This window comes from Rutidosis leptorrhynchoides, chromosome 11, assembly GCF_046630445.1.
Source record: "Rutidosis leptorrhynchoides isolate AG116_Rl617_1_P2 chromosome 11, CSIRO_AGI_Rlap_v1, whole genome shotgun sequence".
Taxonomy (NCBI): domain Eukaryota; kingdom Viridiplantae; phylum Streptophyta; class Magnoliopsida; order Asterales; family Asteraceae; genus Rutidosis; species Rutidosis leptorrhynchoides.
This window is the reverse complement of record NC_092343.1, coordinates 401544698-401562788: the sequence shown is the minus strand read 5'-3', so window position 1 is coordinate 401562788 and position 18091 is coordinate 401544698. Positions and strand designations below refer to the sequence as shown.

Here is an 18091-nt window from a genome sequence, read left to right as displayed (position 1 = left end):
TTGTAGGGATTCCCTACAAGACTGGATCCAAGCACCTTAGCTATCAGACCTGGTATACCCTTCTTAAGCTCAGCAAAATTACCTTCGCCTTTCTCCGCCCTCCGGAGAAGCTCAGCAGACTTTTCCCTCTCTGCATTCAGCTGCTTCTCCAGCTCACCCACTTTCACCTCCTCCTCTTCAAGTCTTTTCTTCTCAGCATCCCTTTCCCCTTGCAGAACAACAGCAACATCTTGAGCACTTTTTAACTCAACTTCTCTAGCCTTTATTATTTTCTGCGCATCACTTAAGGCACGCTCAGCATCAGCAGCTCTTTTACGAGCATTTGCACCTTCAGTTATGTCTTTACGGGCTATAGCAAGAATAGACTCTTGATGCTTCTGCAGTTTTAGCACAGAGTCCAGATGATTGGTTAGCAGTACATGAGCTGCCATAGTTGATTCCCTGAGTTGATCAGAACGGAGAGCGGTGAATTGTGGTTTCATCTCAGGGATAACACAACCCTGTATAAGAAAAATTTTTATGAGTAATTTCAAGCAACTCACATCAATAAATTACAAGCATATACATGCAGATGGTCTTATCATTCATACCTGAAGAAGATTTGCAAATTCTTTATCCTTAGTAGCAGGGTTCGCAATGATGGCCTGCAATGCCCTCACATGAGCAGGAAGAGTTGGCTCTTGAACATTGGAGGATGTGATAGCTGGGTTAGTGATATTGGGAGGAGGAGAATGATATGCAGAGTTGCCTTCCGACCTATGTTCATGAAATTTAGATTCCTCGAATGGAGTAAAGTTTGGGTCAGGGGTTTTCAAGCCCTTCTCTCCTTCACTTTCAAGATTCTCCTCCGGCCTCCGTTCACCGCCCTCTGTGGCCTTCCCTTGGCTATCATCCGACTCTGCTAAAATCACTAACAAAAGCAAATTAGCATTATGAATAAATATAACAGTTATAAGTAAAAAAAAAAAAAACACTGTGTGCAAGTAGAATGGGCATACTTCTTCTGCGTTTCTGCCTTTTTCCCTCCTCTGTACTCTTCGCCCTTTTAGAGCCTATGCTTTTCTTTCTTGTCTTTTGGGTTGGAGGAGGAGTGGGGTTAGTTTCACCCGTGATGTCAACTGACCCCGATGTTTGTTGATCGGTTGTGGTGGTATCATCCGCTGTCCGCTCAGTGTCTGTATGTTCAGACCCAGATTCACTGTCTGAGCTGCTCACATCAATTTCTTTTCCCTTTTCAGCAGCAGCAGCATCAGCAGCAGCTTTAGTTTCAGCTGCAACTCTCTCCGCCTCTAGCTCTTCAGCAGTTTTGTCACGAGCAGTGACCTCTACATCATAATCAAGATCAGCGGATAAAAGAGCAGAGCGAACCTGCATCACGGAGTTGGCTGCAAAAATTACACATGAACAGCAATATAAGTAAACATGACAAACAATAGGCACATATCTATATATAATAGGATGATCATATCACATCCTACCCTGGTTTTTCTCACGAAGTACTGTCACAGAATTGCTCGGCCATTCTTGACTCACTTTGCACATCACAAGAATTCCCTCATACCTTTCGTATGATCTGGGCGGAAGACGGAGCTCTTTTAAGCTATTTACTATCCGCTGCTCTGCGGGAGAAATCTTAACACTCTTTCCTATACCAGCATCAATAGCACCCCATTCCCGGACAACGGAGTACTCTTCCGGAATAACGGTCTCATCAACAAAGAAAAATGGACTTTTCCAGTCCTTCAAATTTGAAAATCTATTCGGACCAACAAAATGATTATTTTTCTTACTATCAATAGTAAGCCAGCGATCACTAATTGTGCGTATTCTAAACAAAGAGATAAAAACTTTAATGCGAGGCTTTATATTAATAGCATTGCAGTACATTTCAAAAAGGATGATTTTTTGAAGGCCATGGGATGCATCTGACTAAGACAGGCCCTATAATATCTAAGAAGGCGAAGAAGAAAGTTAGTAAGGGGAAACGGAGGTTGCCGTGGGTAATTTGTAAAGCGTATAAAGTAATTTTCCCCTCTAGAGGGTTGTCAGCAGTTTGTCTGTTGGTGGGAAGAACAGGGTTGTATTGATTGAGATGGCGGAAGGCAATCTTTAAGCCATCTAAATATTCATTTGTCAATGATGAAGCCATCGTGCTAACTTCTGGAAGGTCAGCGGTATTTGACGAAGAAGGCTTGGCGTGCTCTTGGCCAGTACTCCGTGTAGAAGCCATGATAATACAATAAAAGATATTAACAAGAAGAAAATAGCAGTAAGATGAAATGTACTGACCTTGGAAGACGGTAAACCTTAAAAAGTTGAAGATTCAAGAAGGCGATGAAGATTTGGGGGAGAAATATGCTTTTTAGATCTTGGCAAAAGTAAAAAAGTGATGGTAACAGGGTTATGACGGTTTTTATAGGGGGTTCATCAGTGCAATTTTTATGGCCATGATTGAGACACGTGTATGGGTGAGTTTAAAAGAAGGGTACGAAATAACACTTTTTACAGCTGGAGGCGCGTGGATGATCTCAGCCGTAAAAAATTAATCATAACAGCGTCAGTAAAATTCGTCTGCATTTAATGCCTAAAATGTTTTCCCCGATGCAAGTGGGCAATGAACAGGCTGGTTTGGCATGCGTTATCGAAAGTTTAACGACTTAATCATTCTTCAAATGCTTAAGTCATTAAACTGGGGGGACTTAATGGTGTATCCTATCGTATACACACATAAAAGGCATAATGGTTGCATAAAAGTAGCATCAGGAAGGCTGGAAACAACAGTTCTGTAGAGTTATCCGTCTAGCGTTCTACGCTGTTCAGGCTGCTCCGTCATGCGTAAGCCCTGAAGGTCGCCTAGCGCGTAAGCCCTGGCCGGAGAATGCCACCTTCAGCGTAAATTTCGGATCACAAGTAACAGAACGTATCATCATCTGACACGTGTCTCCAAGCAATCTGGTGGATCTGACACTATAAATAGACCCCTTGGGTCGTCATTTTATACAGTTCAGACATTCTGACAACTTTGAGAGCTGAGACTTCACCTCTCTTTCTCTCTCTCTACTTTCTCTCACTAAAAGTCATCCGGCTAACACTTTTACGCTCTACGGACGACAGATTGATTAAGCCACCCCACAAGTTTCTACACTTGTGAACCGGGTCTGCAGGGATTATTTCCGAAGGGTAAAAATCAATCGGCAACACTCGTCTCTCCTAAAGCTAGATTACTTCTAGTATCCTGTTGACACACTAAACCTTACCTCATAAGGAAATAGGTGTTAACAATCAACATGTAAATCTTATAAAGAATAGTGTATTTGTAATGTTATAAGTTTGTACCTCTAATATAACAGAGATCGGTTACACATCCATTAACAGATATCAAAACCAATTACTAACAACTTTATTGTTCAAACACTTCCAAACACTACAATTTGGGTTCAAAACCTTAATTCAACATAGTCAACAAATGTGAGTTCAAATGACCCGCGACAACACAAATGACAACCCGACCCAAACCTGTTTTCTAGAATCAACAAAGTAAAAACACAAAGTAATTCAAGTTTCCCCAATACTAGCATCACATAATGAAAATAGTGATTTCGGAGATGTCATAGATAGGCCTGCTTACACTTTAACTTCTGAGCAAGTCCATGACCCTTACTTCACGTCTCGCATAGTGTTCGACTACCAACACCTAACGTACAACACCAAATAAAAAATAAGTTATATTTCTTAGCGAGTACATAGTTAGTAACAAATCGTAACGATAATTCGCATCAACAACGTACAAGGAATACACTTACACACAACCATCATTATATATATTCACATGAGTTCACAGTGACGCTCTTACCCGTCCAATTCCATGACAGACCTCTAGCTATAGAACCTCATTGTAAATCTCCGTTCTCTCACTATCAATCCCGATGAACAAAGCGGTCAACACCCGGTTTGAACAAAGCCCACCTTGGGGACTTGCAGGAAATCATATAGTCTTTTGCACGAATGCAATCCGATCACAAGAAATCCATCCCAAGGTTGACCACCGAGCTATGAATACTCATATTTCCTGTAAACAAAAGTATTGCAAAAAAATATACACACTTTGGAAACCTCAGGGTCGACCGTCATTTCTTGCACGGATGAAATCCGATGACATCGATTCTTTTTCGCTAAAGTGGTTATAGTAGCTATGAACTCACCTGGCGGATGACAATTGCGAATGTTGGTAGTCACTTAGGCTCCTTTGCGCAACCTAAACAATCACAAAACACATCAAGACTATCAACCACCCGTCCCTAACATAGTTCCCCAACAATCTCATTAGTTGAAACTTTACCCATCTATTCACTTCCACAAAGTCTACTCAATTAAAGTCAACCCATCAATTTCTGCCCAAAACCCATTCTCTAGCGTTTTACCCCAATTAACACTTAGAATCATAATTTTAACACTTACAAGAATTGTATTAAATTTTCCATATCTTAATCCTAACTCAAATACATAAGTTTTTCACATCTTTTAACAACATAAGTCTTAATTTTACTTAAAATAACATGTAATCCGTTACTTCACAAAATTACCAGCTAGTGAGTATCAAGACTTGAAAGAACGCTTGCTAGGTAAGCCTTTACATATAAACATTTCCCAATTTTCAACTTTTAAGCTTAAAAACATTGCTTAATATCATTAATATAACCCACCCAAATTACCCATTAATCACATAACCCCTAACTTCACATAACCTATTCAAATTTCATTATTTAAACACTAAAAAAGGATTATACACCATCCCAGGATTACACAAACACCCAACTACAACCATAAACCCTAAACCCAATGAATTAAAAATTAAAAATTAGGGTTCTTACCAAAAATCAACAATTAAAGGATGATGATAAAGAAATGTGGTTGATGTACACTCTTGATGATGTTGATTAACACATACAAGTCTCATGCACCTTCCAAGATCATTCAATTTCTACACAAATTGGGTCTCTCTCTCTCTAGAAACCCTAAATCGCCAATCCCCCTCTCTCTCAAGCTTTTGGAATGTTTTTACATAAATGAGAGTATTCTGCAATAAAATCCCAGCAGTAAGGTTCTAATTACGAAATTACATTTTTACCCTTAAAACCCTTTATTTATTTCAGCAGTCCGCCAGCCCGCCATGGTGCGTGACGCGCCATACGCTGAAATCTTAAGGATGTCACATCTATGCATTATTGATTAACGAAAACCTATGAATTCACTCAACTATTGAGGTGACTTTTTAGCATGTTATTCTCAAATAATCTACTTTAACTGCGTTTCCGCAATAAAAGAAATGTTATAGGTCAAGCATGGAGTCAATGGAATAAAGCATGAAGAGTATGTCGACTGGACTTTGATCTCTAGTAACACTCCACGTCAGTCGCATTTTGGCGGGGTGTTATACATGAAGCTTGAAGCATAAAATATATTATTAGATCTATTTGTTGTTATGATGATGATTGTGCTATGATGATGATTGATGATATTTTTGTTGTTGATAATTTCATTTTGGTTTTAGGGTTTTTATTTTGGTTGATAAAGATGAAATATTTAATTGAGATGAAGATGGTGAAGAAGATTGAAGGAAGACGATAAAGAAGATATTGTAGTGATTTATATGTTAGGGTTTATAGAATATTTAATAGAGATAGAAAATGATGAAGAAGATTAACAAACGAATTTACCCTCACATGCCTTGCAAATGACTCAGTTTAACGAAAATATTTAATACATCATTAACGGACTGATTACATGACTGGAGCTTAAAGGAGTGATAAGTATCCTTAGATTAAGGGATGTATTTATGGGACAAAAACACAAATTTAGTGACCAATAATGCATATTATAATTGGGAGTGACTATTTAAGCAAAAAAAAGTAAAAATACATGGATTATTTTAGCAATTTTGTCTATTAGAAATATAATTTTGTTTTTAACTGTAACTTCCAAACACATAGGAATAGTGTACAACTTGTACATATAGCCACTAACAATAAACTGGATGCTAAAAGAAATAAACATGAAACATAATAATTGAACCGAATGCTAAAAGAAATAAACATGAAACATAAGAATTGAGCAACAAGGAAGCAATTGGTGTAGAGAATGCACCCTTATATCCTTTAGTACACATGACTATTTAGCCCAAGTAAGTTTGTGGGTTCGATATCCAACATGCCACTCGATTTTCTTTTTTTTTTAACGAGTTAGGAGTCACTGAAGGGGGTCCGCATTGGGATACCGCCCACCCGATCGTATCCATGGCACATGTCGGGAAGTAACCGCATTGGAAAAGCTCTCCCTGAGGATTGAACTCTTGACCTTTCGCATCCACCAAACACCCGGATAACCAGGGTACCACTGAGGATCGATTTTCCTTTCTTTCATTCTTTGCAATATCCAATTGAAGCTTGTAACTTGGATTTCGTTTAACGTGGTATGACCGTTACAACATCTATTTTTTAAGATTTTTCAGTTTTGATTCCTTCAAATAAGATAGCCAAACGTTCATTCCACACTTTGTCAATTCTTTTCCCCTAGCTCCGACGTTGTGCGATTTGAATTCCCAACGATAGCTTCATTTATACTAAGATTAGAGACATTGTCTAACCCCTACCACTTGTAAACACGTTCCCAAACTCCCATGGCCTCTTTAGAAAGGATCAATGAGTGATAAGTGGATTCCACGTTGTCGTCACAAATAGGGTAACGTACCGAGTTATGATCTACTCGACGCTTGTCTAGATCTAAGAATGTTGAGAGTCTTCTTTTCAACACCATCAAAATAAAGATTTCGACTTTTTCGGAGTGAAGTTATTCCTTAAAGTCATCGGTTGCCCTCTACCATCAATTAACAATTTTTCTCAAGTATTTGTGTTAGTTTCTTCATAGTGAAACGTCCATCGGAAGGGCGGAATACACCGAAGACCAAACACGTTGTTGGCCCTCTCTAAATTTAGGTTCATTTAGTGTAAATATTAGATTAATTAAGGACAATTTCATGGTTTTTGTTTCTCTGGCCCTCCTAAATTTATACGGAGTATTACATTAGAGGTTAATAAATTTGTTTATTATTTACCTTAATCTATTACTATTATATTTGGTTGAGAAAATTGGGCGGTTGATCCCTGTGGTTTACATGAAATGGGGTGTTTGATCTCTGAACTTCATTTTCGATGTTATTTGTCCCTGTGGTTTACAAAACACACGTGAATGGTCCCTGTCAGTAACGGCCCGTTAAAAAATCCGTTAACTTCATACATGTGCAATACACATGAGGGCAATTTCGGTATTATCTGTATTTATCATTCAGTTGACCTTCTTCATCCTCTTAGACTACCATACCTGCAACTCAAATATAAAACGTCTAAAGTTTTATCAAATTTCAGTTTCAAATCAAAATTAAATAAAAAACAAAAATCTTAACGTCAATCTAACACAAACCAGCAGACCCATTTTATCATAAAATCCTTAAACTAAAAAACTCGAAGTTAAATCTTCACCCGTTCTCATTTAACTTCATTTTCAAATTCATACCTATATTCAATCTTATTTCTTCAGCGAGTTAGAAATTAGAAAAAAAAAAAAAAAACAAACAAACATTAACACCACCGGACCATCACCCTCTCAAACAATTAATTTATTTATACACATCTGAATATACAGACATCAACAAGTTTCTATCTTTTTTGATTTTTATTCTCATTTATCAACTCACTTGTGATATTACGGTGTGGAGTAATATTATTTATGCTCAAAATATAGCTATTCCTTTGATAATTATTTTAAAATTGTTGTGTTAGTTCGTGGCTTCACATATAACCCATTAATCGATTACGTTTCAGATGCATTTATTAATTAACTACTCACTCGTACGATTTTAGTCAAATTTGTGTTTACACTTATATGCCTTCTACATATATAAGGTGAATTATTATATATTAAACTTAATATAATATATATCCACCTTACTATATTGGCCTTCAAATTTAATCGGTCAAACCGTACATCAATTTTAAATATCTTGTTGTATATAAACATTCAACAATCAATTTCGGTCCTCTCATATTCAAGTTCCGTCACTGCATTGAAAGATAATGAACAGCTCCATACATCACCGCTCTTGGAACTATAATCAAAAGAGTTAATTAGGTTAGTAATCGAAGCTAGATCATCTCTTGCGCAATCGAATGGCTCTCTTATCCACTCCAAGTTTATGTTATAGGAAGTTCCATTAATAATTAAAATTCAAATTAATACATCAATGTCTCTTATCAAAAATAATACTGTTATTACGGAGTATTAATTAACTTCCTAAATACATATCGAAAGCACTAAGAAATACCGGTGTTTTTTCTTTTTAGGAAGTTACGTTATGTTTTTTTTTTCCCGCATAAAATGAAATACATTATATAACCTAGCCCCTTAAAAAAAATTACAGTATGCAATGTTGTAGTTGAAAACAAAATAAGAAAAATTACTATTATTTATTAGTATAAAATATTGATCATACACTTCTTTCTAATTGTTCTTTTCGTGGGCAGTTGCCAACTCATGTCTCGTGGGTTTTGATAGAGATGGCAAGTCCGTGATAGTGGCCGTAGTGGGCCCCAAGTTCCAATAATAATGGGTCTGTTCCACGTCATCATCCGTGTTGGCTCAACTTACCCCGTACCTTTATTAGCTTGATGCATAAACAGCAAATAAGAACACCAACACGTGTTCATCCGATGCCGACTATTCTACATGATCATTTAACACGTCACGTTTTCAAACGTGGATTTTCTCTAGCCTATTTTGAACATAGAAAGCATAGAATGTTGTCTACTTTACACAAAGGTGTTGGTCAGGAATTACCCCCTCCGTCTCATTACAAGTGCCCACTTACTTTTTGCACACAGTTTTAGAAAATCTAACTAACTTCATTCTCTACCAATCAGAAATCTTCTCTCTCCAGAATAACCTCTTCTAATTTGTTGAAACACAAAGTGGACACTTGTAATGGGACATTCCAAAATGAAAATGTGGACACTTGTGGTGGGACGGAGGTAGTATTAATTATTAATTAACCTTTATATACTAAAAGTGGTGCAAAATGCTGTTGTAGTTTTAGTTCTATTTGATTGTAGTTTTGCCTTTGCGTTCACATTACAAACGGTCCCTCAATGTTTATATTTTCACAACGGTCCCTCAAGTTTACACCTTTTTAGGGGTGAAAAGTGTAAATATATAATTTAATTAAAATATAAGACACTAATTCCACCCGAATTTATAACGGGTCCTATCTTCTCGCTGGGTGCGAGTTAAATTTTTCAGATACCACCGTTCAACTCGAAAAAATCTTACGAACCCAACGGGACTAACTATACGCGAAACAATCACTTCTCAAAAAAACGCTAAACAAAATGATAGCCAGTATCTTCCCGCTCGGCACGAGTTAAATTTTTTCGACGGCAGCGCCAGACTCGAAATAATTTTATGAACAAAACGAAACTAACCACGTTCGAAACGGACACTTTTTAAAAAACGCTAAACACAACGACAGCCCGTATCTTCCTCCTCGACGCGAGTTAAATTTTTCCGACAGCACCGTTATACTCGAAATAATTTTATCAACAAAACGAAACTAACTACGTTCGAAACGGATACTTTTTAAAAAACACTGAAGACCACGACACCTACAACGGCGCTTAACACATGACCCGTTTTTCCCTCTGTAAATACACAACGCTATATTAAATATGAATACGCAGGCCGAAAGCCTCCGCCAACGCGCGGGCCGGTCCGAACTAGTTATTTACTACAACTTTTTTGACCAAAAGATCATTTTTATAGATAAAATAGTACCAATGCTTACAAATTCCGAGGTCTCGATGAACTTTTACGTGCGATAAAAGCAATATACTTATACTAGCTAGAAAACTTGAAAATAAGATTATACTAAACTCTAAACTCAAAACCTTTCGTGTTAAAAACTCAATTTAAATTCTAAATATAAACCCTAAACTCTAAATTTCTAAAGCCTAATATCTAAACCCTATAAACCCTAATATCTAAAACCTCAACATACGCTCGAAAAACACGATAATTGTTATATATTAATTCTTCGAACGTTTTTTCGCCAAAATAAAAAATTTATCACAAGGTGTCTTTATTAAATGTTCATATTTTCATCCAATCTATAATGTTCATGAACAAAGTTTTTTCAAAAAACGAAAAAAATATTGCTTCCTCCAGCTTCCCCCTAATTGATTACTTTCCCCTTGATCTTACCAATATATATATATATATATATTGAAAGGATCTAGAGAGAACTTGACATATGAGAGAACCCATAATACCATGTTATTTCACTTATTTCACTTCCATGCCGAGCCTTTCTTAGCACCATGTTATTTCACTTATTTCACTCACATTAGTAAGGGTATTTTCGTCCTATCGCATCAATTCATTCCTAAACATAAATTTGGGTTTAGAAATTAGGGTTTATAAATTAGCGTTTAGGGTTTAGATTTAGGGTTTAGATTGAGTTTTTAATACGAACGGTTTAGAGTTTAGAGTTTAGGGCTTAGAGTTTAGGGACTAAACCCAAAACACTAAACCCTAAGCCCTAAACCCTAAACCCTAAACTCTAAATCGGGCTAAATTTTGAAAAAAATTCGGGAAAAAAAATTTACGAAATTTTTTTTTTGAAAAAAGTTAATTTTTTACACGTCAGCACATAATGAGCCACGTGTCAGTCTGTGCTGACATGGCAGTCAGTCTGGCTGATGTAGCAGTCAGCCTGATGACATGACATGCTGACGTGGAATTAAAAATAATTTTGGAATTTTTTTTCGAGAAAAAAAAAATTCCTGGAAATTTTTTTTTTCTTCAAAGAATAGGTGCATGTACATTAATATGTGAGTTCTCTCGGTTCTCTCCCTACCCAAGTTCTCCATGGATCCTCACCCTATATATATATATATATATATATATATATATATATATATATATATATATATATATATATATATATATATATATATATATATAAAAGAATCCAGCGAGAACTTTTTTAGTGTCAGAACTCTAGGAACTCCAAATATACTGAAATTCGAGCAAAAAAAAGTGGCAGGCGAGCAAAAAACAAGGAATTCGAACAAAAAACAAGGAATTCGAGCAAAAAAAAATGGTGGGCGAACAAAAGTGGAGCAATTCGAGCAAAAATTTGAGATGATGAAAATGTAGAACATGTTCGAAATCATCAATTTTTGCTCACCCTTCAACTTTTTTGCTCGGCTTTCAAATTTTTGCTCGCCCTTCCTTTTTTTTTTGCTCGAATTTCACTAGTTCTCTCTCTAAAAAAGGTTCTCATTTGATCCATGTACTATATATATATATATATATATATATATATATATATATATATATATATATATATATATATATATATATATATATATATATATATATATATATATATATATATATATATATATATATATATATGGCTGCGATCCATCGCTAAGCTGTATGTCCAGCGATAAGGGGATAAGAAGCTCTACGTGTCGATCTTGTTATCCTACTCTCATCGCCGCCGTTCTTCCTTCTTCCCTTGTTTTATTTTCCGTTCAAGGTAATTTACAGAGGTAAGGGTATTTCTATCTTTTCTTTTTATATTTTTATTTTTCCTTTTCGTTTTATTATTTTTTAAATTACTGATCCGTTAATTCAATTTTCAGTTGTTTTTTTTTATTCGTTATTCATCGTTCTCTTCCTTCATATTGAATTCATTGTTTCATCGTCGTCATCCTTCAATTTTTTGATCTTCAATCGATCATTTTATAGTTGATTCTGCGTCGTCTACCTCAATTCATTCAATGGATTCCTCATCCAATTATTCTGTAGTTGATTTAGTTTCTTCGATGAGTATTAATCATCATGTATCTCCTAATGTTTCTGGAATCGATATGACTGATTCATCTGGTAAGTTTTATAATTATTTAATTTTCATCTGTTACTATTTTATTTTACTTTTTATACTATCATTCATTCAATGTATGTTGCTGTTTTATTCTCAATTTTATAGAATACAATACTGTTTTCATCAATATATTATCATACATTGTATGTATGTTATTGTTTAATACATACACAATATGTGTTTTATCTTTACATGTTATCATACATCAGATGCATTGTACTGTAATACAATAGTGTTTTCATCAATATATAAACATACATCATATGTATGTTATTGTTTAATACCTATATAATATTTAATTTTCTTTTAGATATTATTATACATCAGATGCATTTTATTGTTTTTATCATTATATTAACATATGTCATATGTATGTTATTTGTTTAATACCTATACATTATTTTAATTTATCGTTAGATTTTATCATACATAAGATGCATTTTACTGTAATACAATACTGTTTTTATCATTATATTAACATACGTCATATGTGTGTTATTTGTTTAATTCGTATTCATAATTTATGTTATCTTTCTTAGATCTTATCATACATCAGATGCATTTTACTTTTCGATCCAAAACTTTTGTTACTTTTTTCATGTTCTCGCGTTACTTATTATGGTTCATCACATGTATGTTAATATTTTTTATTGTTCTTACTTACGTTTTTTTTTTCTTTTACAGATGTTCTGAATGCTTCCCCTGTTATTGATGAATATAATCATATACTGAGTTCAGTTGAGCATCGAACTCCAAATGGTTCTAGGTTATGGTTTCCAGTAGTTCCTGATGCATTAAAGCCTGTTGTTGATTCTGTTTATCCTTCTTATGATCATTGCTTGCGTTTTTATGAGAGTTATGCTGAATTTGCCGAATTTGATGTCAAGAAAGCTTCATTTAATAGGTTGGCTGATGGTACTATCAATTACGTTGTGTTCAGGTGTATCAGGTCGGGTGTTCCTAAAAGATTAGTTGTTGATACTCTTGTTAATGAACCCTGTGTTGTTTCTAATCATGTTGATATATCGAAAAGGAATTCAAGTGTTATTTCTAATCATGCGAAGGCTGTGAACAATAAATCTAAATGCAAATCTAGGAAAGGTAAAGAAGTTGTTGATAATCAGGTTAATGATGAACATTCTTCGAATAAATCTCCTAAATTTGCTAACCGTAAGTCTTCAACAATTAAGTGTGGTTGTGAGGCTAGTCTAAGGTGTAAATATGAAAATGGTAAGATATTCATTTTCAAGTTTTTTGAGGGGCACAATCATAAGCTTGTTTCTGAAGCTAATAAGAATTCGCTGAACAAGAAGAGAAAGATGCAGTATTTTGATATGAACTTTGTTCAGGATCTTGCTTCGAAGTCTAATATTGGCCCTATGCTTGCTCATCATATTAACTGTGATATTAGTGGTGGTTATGATATGGTTGGTTCTACTAATGTAGATTACAACAATTTTAGACGTGATTTGCTAAGGCATATTGGTGAAACTGATGCTCACATTGTCATTGAAAATCTGCTTAGGAAGAAGGAGGTTTTACCTGATTTTACTTGTGAGTGTAGATGTGATGAAGAAGGTTGTTTAACTGGTGTTTTTTGGGCTGATCAGTTGTCTAAAATGAATTACAAATAATTTGGTGACATTGTGTCATTTGATGCAACATATGGTACCAATAGGTATTTTTTTTTTGTTTTTTTTTTTGGTTTTTGTTTTAGGTTTTTATCTGAACTTGTTTTTGTTTAACATTCATTAGTTGTATGTTAGCTCTTAATGTTGTTTTTTGTATTGTTTTTTTTTCAGGTACAATATAAGATTTGTTCCTATCACTGGTATTGATAATCACAAGAAGCTTGTTATTTTTGGTGCTGCATTGCTATCGTGTGAAACTATTGATTCGTACAAATGGTTTATTGACTATTTTCTAAAAACTTTCTCTAATGAACCTGGTTTGGTTACTACTGATCAAGACCCTGCAGTGTTGGAAGCGGTGGCTGAGAAGTTTAAAACTGCAAAACACAGATTATGTATGTGGCACATCAGTCAAAAGTTAAAGGATAAGGTAACTTTTATTTTAAAGAACATGTAACTTTTTATGTATATTTATTTTATTTTATTTTTTTTATCATTCATCTCATGTTTTTTATATTTTCTTAAATAAAATGGTAACTTTTTATTCGTTTTTTTGTTATCATTCATGTGTTGTATTTTAATATCTATTTGTTTTTTCAATACTAAGTTATTTTATTTTTGTTAATATTCATATTATGTATCTTAATATTTTTTGTTTTGTTACATGTGTTTTTCAGGTTGGTTATGTTTTGTATAATAATAAAGTTTTCCGCAAACGTATGAATTACATATTTTGGAACAAAGAAATGTCTATATCGTCTTTTGAAAGACATTGGAAGTCGTTAATTGAAGATTTTGAGTTAGATGGTGCAAAGTGGTTTGACGATATGTATGCAATCAATGAGATGTGGATTCCTTGCTTTTTTAGAGATGTACCAATGAATGGCTTAATGCGAACATCGTCATTATCTGAAAGTGAGAATTCGTTTTTCTCTAAATGCAAAAATAAGCATTCAAATTTAGTTGATTTCTATTCTAGATTTGATGCTGCCATGGATAAGCAGCGTCATAATACCAGATTGATAGATTCTCAAATGGAAAGCAGATCTATTAAGTGTAGAACTGTTAAGTCGATTGAGCTTCATGCAAGAGACGTGTACACTCCCACCTTTTTTTTGTTAGTTCAAGATGAAATTTTTCAATCTGATAAAATGTGTTCTCAAATAAGTTGTGTTGCTGATGGTGATGATGAGATGCACACACCACGTTAATTCATGAATAAAATCCCTAATCACACAACGGTCCCTTAACATTATCATTGTAACCACAATTACTACATCCACTCTTCTTAACATTGGAAACCGCGATCCGACGCCAAGCATTTATGTAGTCATGCTACATTCGTGGATCAGCTCTCTCAATCAACTTATGCCCACCATTCCCGCACCTGCTAGGAAAAAATATATCACATAATCCAGCCTCTTGCTAGGATAATTCAACCCGTTGAGTTACTTGGCTACTTGCCATTATTGTGTTACTCCGAAAAATATGGGGGTTAATGACTAGGCAACCTCCTACTGAACACTCATCACATATTGCACATCAAGTTCATATCACTCACAATTTCATAACAGTTCACGTTATTAATCGTCACATTCATTAGTACCCATTTAGAAACTTAATAAGAGTTGAACATCGTGATACTTACTCACATACACATTCCACTCTCATCTCAAGCACTTATTGTCCCAGAGACACCCTCTTTAGGATTTGGCACAATTTTTACCCATTCAATAAAGTTCTTCCACTAGGTACATAATAGTAATATATATGTACCGACTTCTCGTTAATGGCTTACTAGGCAATGTAAGCGAAAAATCTCTTATACCCCTTTTTAACATTTGAGCTTGTAACCAAGTGCTTAAAACTCCTTTGAAAATTTCACAAGTACCCATTTAACCCTTTAAACCCTCCCTAACAAATCGCAATTAAGATTTTGCACATGAACAAGGTTAAAAGTCACTTATCCAACCCACCCATATTTCTCATTTGATTTCTAGAACCCTACTCCCAACGTTAACCTTAAGGGGTTTAAACGACCTTATGGATAGAATCCTAGGTACATGAACAAAGTGGTATACCCATAAAGGAAAGTCTCAGCTTTTCTTAATCCTAGTTGGTCTAACTAAAGCAATATTCCACCGCTTAATACTACGCTATGCCTTAACATTAACAGACGTGCAATCTTAAATATTCTATGGTACTGCTAATTGGATTAGAGGTCTCTCCTTTGCGACCACTTATTCAACCCCGGATCATCTTACAACATCTCAAGAACGTTGCTTCTGACGCGAATCATGCTTTTGAGCAAGCTAGTGTTCACTGAACTCTATGTTGCCTACTCTAATCACAACCTAAATGGGCAGTTCTTCTTTGACGAATAAATGGTTATTCGTACGTAGGTACTATATCCCTATTGTGACGTTAAGCACACAAAACTACTTACCTTGTATCCTAGGGTTGATCAGGTCCTAATACTAGGTTATAGCCACGTGAATAAGCGGAAAGGGTGATCCGTAAATTAAACTTCTAAACCGTCAGGGTTTCAGCATAACAATAGGATAAGTTTCAGATAAAGTATTCAACATATAATAAACATTTGTAACAGATAGATAGGCATGCAAGATGAAAGCAACTTAAAATAACAAGATAACTTTATTGAATTAAGGAAAGCGTTCACCATTTACAGACGAGATCTGGACCATTACAAGTGCTGACATCCTCTAGACCGCTCATATTACAATCTTCGGCGTTCGCCTCTGGGTACTTAATTTCCCACTCGAAGGTGAGAAGGCCTTGAAAGCTCTAGTGAGAGAAAGTGTATTGTAGTGAGAGAGTGAGGAGAGGTGTGTTGAAATTAGATGACAAAAAGCCTTTAAATAGACTTGGATTTTCCCTACAAACGGCTGGCAGACCGTTTGGCAGGCCGTTTGCAGGGCCCGTTTGCCAGACCAGCCCATTTGCAGGGGCCGTTTGGCAAGCCGTTTGCGAGCCAGGCAAGTCGTTTGGCAGACCGTTTGGCAGGCCTGGTCAGCGGATTTTCCTGGATCGTAACTTAATTTCTTGTCTTTCACCGTTTTCGCTCGAGAATCTTCGTTTTAGCTCCGTTTTTCTTGATTCTTCTTGCATTGTCTTCATAATTACTTTATCTACAACTTTAACTAAAAAAGTGATTATTTTACCGACAAAGTTTTGAACTTTATGCTTTTGGGACTCGATATCGGGTGTAAAAATATGACTTTTTAGCTGATATCAGTCGCCTAGGTTTCAATGTGATCATAGTGATATAATTGTGTGGGCCAGGCACAATTATACCACATCTATCACACATTCATTACCCCCTAAAGTTCAATAAGGTGTTTTTGCCTTTTTTTTCCATTACACAATATAATACCCATCTACCATGGTTTTAGTCTAGACAATCCCGTGAGGGATTATCCATGTCCCTTAAACCTCCGCTCTGATACCAACTTGAAAGACTCCTAAACCCGCGTTCGAAAAACCAAAGAATTTTTTTCAGCTTTTCTGCGCGACGCGCAGAAAACATGCGCGGGGCGCACCATCACTTCATCAGATACCAAATTTTACAAACAGCTCGGGATTCCAAACACACTGAGTTTCGCGGCGTGGAAGCATTTTGCGTGGCGCACTCCAACACATGATCTGAACATCATCAGATGCTCAAACTTCTGTCCCCATTTCCCTTTGTACTGCGTGGCGCGCAAGAGCTTGTGCAGTGCGCAGTAATGCTTAATCAGACCTGCAGTTTTTAAAACTCAATTTAAACCAAACTTAACTGATTCCAAGTTTCGCCACAATTCCCCGAATGTCCAAGTTTTTCACCTATTGATGAAAACCGACCATCACACCCTAAAATACAATTGGAACTAAAATGATGTGTTTCAAGCGTCATACATCAAATCTTAAGACGAGTTTGATGACACCATAATAACTTCAAAATACAAAACACCCAAGTAATGAGACCATGAGTTCATCATACACCGATTATTTAGAAATTATAGTTTACCCCAAGATACAAGTTCGATAAAAAGAAGAGATGTACGAACTCACTTACACTTAAAGCTCCCGGGCTTGTCCTCGATCCCTTCCTTTCCCCCCAGAATATTCATCGTCCCACCCGCAATATTTGAACTTCGGAGCTATTTTGTGAACTCTTTCTTGCCCTCTCGAATATCCCCCCGACCATCGGCACCTAATCCACAACACAAAACTTAACAAGTAAGCTATACTGCTTGTTCTTAAGTGACCCTCTTACCCGCTCTTACACATGACAAACCTGTAGATATATTTAACCTCCTTAAAATTCTCCATTTTCACGTGATCAATCCCGATGAACAAAACGGTCAACACCTGGCTTGATCAAATACCACCTTCGGGACCCCAAGAGTTCATATAGTCTCTTGCACGTATGCAATTTGACGATATGAAATCCACCCCGAAG

At 35.8% G+C, this 18091-nt stretch overlaps 1 protein-coding gene across 1 annotated transcript; it reads left to right on the top strand.

Annotated features, from left to right (window-relative positions):
- The first annotated feature begins 11894 nt into the window (after positions 1-11894).
- On the top strand, positions 11895-14840 carry LOC139876123 (protein FAR1-RELATED SEQUENCE 5-like). Its single transcript, XM_071863423.1, has 5 exons — positions 11895-12000; positions 12683-13576; positions 13716-13731; positions 13801-14059; positions 14307-14840. Exons 1-5 carry the CDS (start codon positions 11895-11897, stop codon positions 14838-14840), a joined length of 1809 nt encoding a protein of 602 aa, XP_071719524.1.
- The last annotated feature ends 3251 nt before the right edge of the window (positions 14841-18091 follow it).

Bases quoted from the DNA above. Each gene is read 5' to 3' on its own strand.
- LOC139876123 (XM_071863423.1), top strand. From the start codon at position 11,895: ATGGATTCCTCATCCAATTATTCTGTAGTTGATTTAGTTTCTTCGATG. The intron at 12,001-12,682 runs GTAAGTTTTATA...TTTCTTTTACAG, and splicing joins CGATATGACTGATTCATCTG to ATGTTCTGAATGCTTCCCCT. The intron at 14,060-14,306 runs GTAACTTTTATT...TGTGTTTTTCAG, and splicing joins GTCAAAAGTTAAAGGATAAG to GTTGGTTATGTTTTGTATAA.